Below are 7,500 nucleotides of genomic sequence, written 5' to 3'. Positions count from 1 at the left end.
AAGAGGAGAGAAGAGAGGAGAGGAGAAGAGAAGAGAAGGAGGAGAGAAGAGGAGAGGAGAGGAGAAAAGAGGAGAGGAGAGGGAGAGGAGAGGAGAGGAGAGGAGAAGAGAGGAGAGGAGAGGAGAGGAGAGAAGAGAGGAGGAGAGAGAGAGGAGGAGAGGAGGAGGAGAAGAGAGGAGAGGAGGAGAGGAGAAGAGGAGAGGAGAGAAGAGGAGAGGAGAGGAGAGGAGAGGAGGAGGAGGAGAGGAGAGAGAGGAGAGGAGAGGAGGAGAGGAGAGAGAGGAGAGAGAAGAGGAGAGGAGAGGAGAGGAGAGAGAAGAGAGGAGAGGAGAGGAGAGGAGAGGAGAAGAAAAACAGAACTCCTTCACTCTTAGTGTGATGTCATCACCGCAAATAATTTCCCAGTAGCTCTGTGGTTTGATGTAAACGACTTTACCATGCAGAAAGAGAGAGAGAGAGAGAGAGAGAGAGAGAGAGAGAGATGAGTGAGTGTGTGTGTGTGTCACTGGTGGTATGTTACCTGCACTGAAGGATGTCTGGCCTTCTGCCTGGTAGTAAAATGCTAAAGCTAATGCAACCAACCTCACATCTCATTCACACACACAACCTCACATCTCATTCACACACACACACACACACACACACACACACACACACAACCTCACATCTCATTCACACACACAACTTCACATCTCATTCACACACACACACACATGCAACCAACCTCACATCTCATTCACACACACACACACAACCAACCTACACATCTCATTCACACACACACACAACCTCACATCTCACACACACACACACACACACCTCACATCTCATTCACACACACAACCTCACATGTCATTCACACACACACACACACACACACACAACCTCACACACACACACACACACACACACAACCTCACATCTCATTCACACACACACACACAACCTCACATCTCATTCACACACACAACCTCACATCTCATTCACACACACACACACACACACCCTCACATCTCATTCACACACACACACACACACACACACACACACACAACCTCACATCTCATTGACACACACACACATTTTTTTTTTTAACTAACTAACTTTGGTGAATTGTGAAAACTAAATGATTTTGTCACGTCTACTAGAGAGTCTAAATGTGTTTAACATTGTTTAGTACTAGAGAGTCTAAATATGTTGAAAGTCGGATAGAGAGTATAAATGTGCTTAACGACGGTTTGCACTAGAGAGTCTAAATGTGTTGAAAGTCGGTTTGCACTAGAGAGTCTAATAGTCTAAATGTGTTTAACGACGGTTTGCACTAGAGTCTCTAAATGTGTTGAAAGTCGGTTAGAGAGTATCAATGTGTTTAACGTTGGTTTGCACTAGAGAGTCTAAATGTGTTTAACGTCGGTCCAAACTGAATTGGACATTTGGCTCTTATAAACAGCTCCTCTGGGGATGACTGAAGGAACATCAGAGCAGAGCAGGTCTCAATTTGTGTGTGTGTGTGTTTGTTAGGAAGAGAGAGAGAGAGAAGTAGTGTGTGTTTGCACTTGCTACTGCAGGGAGAGGCTTTGATCATTTCCAGTTGGTGATGATGAGGCACACACATCTACAGTGAAGCAGTGCAGAGGAGCAGGGGGTACACACACACACACACACACACACACACACACACACACACACACACACACACAGGAGTCTTGTCCAACTAGTGAGGTGTCTGGGCAAGAGTCCTATTCCACACAAACACAGAGAAAGTTTATCCTAACTCAGTGACAACTTGGGGAACACCACAACAACAGTCTGAGTGTGTGTTTGTGTGTGCGTGTGTGTGTGTGTACGCCCATGTGTGTGTGTGTGTGTGTGTGTGTGTGTGTGTGTGTGTGTAGCCCGCAAAAAGAAAAGACAGAGAGACCACTTAGACAAAAGACTGTAAAACTTCAGTGCTGAGGATAGCAGTGGCAACAGAGTGCAGCTGGTCTACTGGTTTACTGCCCCAACCTCCCCATAGGGCAGTAAATCTGCCCCCACCCCCTAAAAGGTCACTATTTACCCCTCTGGTCCCCAGCCTACTGTCCACTCACCCTCCTCACAGCTCCACTCTAAAACACACTGCCATAAACACACACACACACACACACCATACACACACACACACACACACACACACAAAAAGAGAGCAGCAGAGAAGACTGTGGTAGAATTGTTGTGCTAACATGGATGTCTGGTGGTCACTTTATGGGGTCGGAGGACTCTTGGCTTGGGGGTTGGAGCTCTACCAGATGGCAGGGTCTGTGTGTGTGTGTGTGTGGTTTGTAGACTTCAGAGCGTATCTCTGTACAGTTCTTTGTGGGAGTTTGTTAGTGCACAGCTGTTATTGACTGTTACAGTATGTGGGTACTCCCTTGTGGATGGTAATTTTTGGTGTTCTCACACACACACACACACACACACACACACCAAAAACGCACCTACGTCCACACACACCTATAGTCACACCAAATAAGTGAGCACATGTCCACTGGCGCGCGAGCACACACACACTTTGTCACTAGACTCTAATTACAAAGACTGCCCAACACACTGACCAGTGGGTCTCCACCTTCCATGAATGCTGTTATCTATGAGTATTGTGTTCTATGAGTCTTGTGTTCTATGAATGCTGTGTTCTATGAATGCTGTGTTCTATGAGTCTTGTGTTCTATGAATGCTGTGTTCTATGAGTGCTGTGTTCTATGAATGCTGTGTTCTATGAATGCTGTGTTCTATGAATGCTGTGTTCTATGAGTCTTGTGTTCTATGAATGCTGTGTTCTATGAATGCTGTGTTCTATGAGTCTTGTGTTCTATGAGTCTTGTGTTCTATGAATGCTGTGTTCTATGAATGCTGTGTTCTATGAATGCTGTGTTCTATGAATGCTGTGTTCTATGAATGCTGTGTTCTATGAATGCTGTGTTCTATGAATGCTGTGTTCTATGAATGCTGTGTTCTATGAATGCTGTGTTCTATGAATGCTGTGTTCTATGAGTCTTGTGTTCTATGAGTCTTGTGTTCTATGAGTCTTGTGTTCTATGAGTCTTGTGTTCTATGAGTCTTGTGTTCTATGAATGCTGTGTTCTATGAGTGTTGTGTTCAGTCACGACTGAGTTCTAGACACACACACACACAGACACAGACACAAACAGACACACACACACCTCTGGCATGCACTCTACTCTTGCCACACAGATGTATAATGAGAATGAGACACTCAGAAACATCCTGACATACACACACCCCCCTCACACACACACACCACACTTTTTTTGAGAAACTTCAAAAAAGTCTCAAGAGGATCAAACACCTTTTTTGTGACGCATAAATTATACACACACACAGACACACACATCCGAGTATTAGCCCAAACAAGGCCACGGGGGTGGACAGCCTTAGTGAGGTGGGAGAGAACACCTGGTTTTTGTACGCCTGTCACCTCACTCAGTTTATGATGCACACGCACACACACACACACACACACACACACACACACACACACACACAGGGATATGGTGGATAAGCAGAAGACATTTGTGGGCCTCTATTGTGTATAGAGGTGTGTGTGTATGTGTGTGTGTGTGTGTGTGAGTGTATGTGGGGAACATTAGAGGATGACAAACATCCTCAAGGAAAACAAAAGCCATAAATGTTGAACACCTGTGCTCTAACTTCTACCAATTAATCAATCAATCAATCAATTAATTAATTAATTAATTAATTAATCAAGATTAAGCAAGATCTCAGTGTTCTAACAGAGCTACATCTCAGTGTTCTAACAGAGCAACATCTCAGTGTTCTAACAGAGCTAGATCTCAGTGTTCTAACAGAGCAAGATCTCAGTGTTCTAACAGAGCTAGCGGAGACAGTGACAGACAGAGGCCCTTTCAGAACGAAAATCACGGCTTCTCTCATTAGCCCTTTGTTCAAGAAGCACGCTCACGCATGGTCAGCCATATTAAGGACCATCCCAAACCAGTCACTGACCAGTGGTAGTGTGGTATAAACCCACCAATGCAGAGTGAACACCGCTGGTCACTTGTCAAGGGTGTGCATCCACCAATGCGGCACATCATGGAGGATGCTTCATACAAATGTGAGTTCTGTGTGAGTACCCCACACCTGTAAACAAACCCAGGGTTCCATCCCAACCTGTAAACAAACCCAGGGTTCCATCCCAACCTGTAAACAAACCCAGGGTTCAATCCCAACCTGTAAACAAACCCAGGGTAACAATGATGAAGTCGGGGCTCATGCTTTTAAGTTTAGATGATGTTTTGCCTGGTGCAAAACTGGAAAACAAACGTTTCGGGCTTAGCCCATTATCAATGTCTCACATCATAATGGAGACACACACACACACACACGCACACACACAAACTCACATCATAATGGAGACACACACACACACCATAATGGAGACACACACACACACACCAATTCCCATCATAATGAAGACACACACACACACCAATTCACATCATAATGGAGACACACACACACACACTCGCACACTCACACACACCAACTCACATCATAATGGAGACACCACACACACACACACACACACACACACACACACACACACACAGACACAGACACAGACACAGACACAGACACAGACACAGACACAGACACAGACACAGACACACACACACACACTCACATCGTAATGGAGACATTGATAATGGGCTAAGCCTGAAACGTTTGTTGTCCAGTTTTGTCCTAAGACTCATTGCTGAACTCTAGTGGAGTATCAAGCCCCCCTATTCTTTCTACTTTAACAAACCCAGGGTTGCATCCCAACCTGGTTCCGGCATGGGTGTGTGTGTGTGTGTGATAATACCAACCCAGAGAGAGAGGAGCATGGTGTGTGTGTGTGTGTGTGTGTGTGTTAATACCAACCCAGAGAGAGAGGGGCATGGTGTGTGTGTGTGTTTGTTTGTTAATACCAACCCAGAGAGAGAGGGGCATGGTTAATACCAACCAGGAGATCAATAAAGTCATTACACAAAACACACAGAGAGAGAGAGAGAGAGAGAGAGAGAGAGAGAGAGAGAGAGAGAGAGAGAGAGATAGAGAGAGAGAGAGGAAAGCCTGGCTAACACTAACCAGACAGTGGTGTGTGTGTGTGTTTGTGTGTGTGTGTGTGTGTGGCCATGGTGACTTCCTGTGGACCTGGGCATCCATGAGAACACCCACCATGTTTACACACACTTCCCCGAGCCCAGCACACACACTCCAGCAGAGCCTGCAGTCCCACTTAAGCCCTGAGTGCACACACGCACGCACACACACACACACACACACAGACACGCACACAGAACAGAAACAGAGAGAGGTGGAGAGAGGTTTTATTGGATCCCATTTAGTGGATCATTCCTACCACCATGGAATCAAAGCCACACGCCGCTGCCCTATATTTGCCATTTTCCGTGTCACTTGATATTCATTTCTATACAAATCAAGATGGCAGATTCCTAAAGAAAAGCAAGCCCACCCCATAAAGTGTATCTAAATTAGCTATGTACCTGTATGAGCTGTAAACAGTGTTGTGGGTATCAATCAAATATTATTTTGAAGTATTAAAAAACATATTTGTTTTCGAACAAAAGGGGTGGAAATTGGTACTTTTACGATACAAACATAGACTCATACATAAAACTGCTACATCATATATATGTGTGTGTGTGTGTGATGATACAAACATAGGCTCATACATAAAACTGCTACATCATATATTAAACAGCACCTGATCCCTGCTCAGTCATAACACTGAAGTCCAGACTACAAACCAGCACCTCACCACAGCACTGGAACACACACACACACCACAGCAATGGAACACACACACACACCACAGCACTGGAACACACACACACCACAGCACCACAGCACTGGAACACACACACACACACACACCAACTCACCACACACACACAAACTCACCACAGCACTGGAACACACACACACACACACACACACCAACTCACTACAGCACTGGAACACACACACACACACACACACACACACACACACACACACGAGCCCTATGGCATTGTTTTGTTAGGAGAATGAAGCCATACAGCTCTTCTATTAGGAGGTTTACCCCTTACTCTGAGTAACCTCAGTAAAGTCACTAAACCACGTACTTGGAATACCCCCCTGATGTAATGGTGCGTTCCAGTTGTCTCGTAAATCATCGTACACTCACCCGTACAACATGTACCAATGAGTGGCTTTAGGGACGCCTTTCTCTCGAGCCACGAGGGGCATTAGCAGGAGGCTAGTCATTGTTAATGTTTTGTGCTACATGTAGCCTCTAGCTAAACGGCTGGAAAATAAATTGTTACATTGTATTGCAGGCACAGCAAGACCGGTAATGCATGAATTGGGTGACCGGATTGAAGCAGCAATGTAATCGTGTGTAAGAGCATTACATCAACATTAAAATGACCCAACACAAGTACATATGCAAAAAATACATGTCATCTCATTCAACTATGGGCGAGCCATGTTTGTTGTGGGTTGTACATCCACCTCCGGAAATTTCAAGTACTCCAAGGTAAAGTGGGCGTGCCTGCCCAAAATGTTGCAAGAAAGCTGGGTAATTTACACTTTACACAACTCAGGCAGCGGATTTACGAGACTACGAGACGGAAAGCACCATAACTCTTGGAATACCCCCCTGATGTAACTCCAATCAGCCAATCAAGCACTGAACTCTAACAGTGATTCCACCAACCAAACCATAAAAGCTACTAATTACTACCAAATACTACACAAACTAATCAGCAACACTACAGTACCCAACCGCAACCCATTAGCAATGCTACAGCGCCCAACCGCAACCCATTAGCAATGCTACAGCACCAAACACCTAACCAATTAGCAATGCTAGAGCACCCAACCGCAACCCATTAGCAATGCTAGAGCACCCAACCGCAACCCATTATCAATGCTACAGTACCAAACACCTAACCAATTAGCAATGCTAGAGCAATCTTAACCAAGAACCCATTTAGCAATGCTAGAGCACCCAACCGCAACCCATTAGCAATGCTAGAGCACCCAACCGCAACCCATTAGCAATGCTACAGTACCAAACACCTAACCAATTAACAATGCTACAGCACCAAACACCTAACCCATTAGCAATGCTACAGTACCAAACACCTAACCAATTAACAATGCTACAGCACCCAACCGCAACAAATTAGCAATACCCAATCAATTAGCAATGCTACAGCACCAAACACCCAACCAATTAGCAACACTACAGCACCCAACCAATCAGCAGTGCTATACCGCCTAACACCCAACCAATCAGTAGACAGCACCCCACACCAAACCAATCAGCAGGACTATAGCAACTAAAAACAACACCATCAGCAACAACCACAACCACAACAACAACAACATCAGAGCCATGTGTCCCCCTGCGCACGTCTCACCTCTGA

At 45.3% G+C, this 7,500-nt stretch overlaps 1 protein-coding gene across 1 annotated transcript in view; it reads right to left on the bottom strand.

Annotated features, from left to right (window-relative positions):
* mllt3 (MLLT3 super elongation complex subunit) overlaps positions 1-7,500 on the bottom strand; it is a 48,343-nt gene that overhangs the window by 29,825 nt on the left and 11,018 nt on the right. The window contains exon 5 of the mRNA XM_048236081.1: positions 7,495-7,500. This exon is cut by the window's right edge and continues 592 nt beyond it. Coding sequence (XP_048092038.1) covers positions 7,495-7,500 — 6 coding nt within the window. The remainder of the gene's footprint in view (positions 1-7,494) is intronic.

This window comes from Alosa alosa, chromosome 24 (genome assembly GCF_017589495.1).
Source record: "Alosa alosa isolate M-15738 ecotype Scorff River chromosome 24, AALO_Geno_1.1, whole genome shotgun sequence".
Classification (NCBI taxonomy): domain Eukaryota; kingdom Metazoa; phylum Chordata; class Actinopteri; order Clupeiformes; family Clupeidae; genus Alosa; species Alosa alosa.
This window is presented reverse-complemented; position numbering and strand designations above follow the sequence as displayed.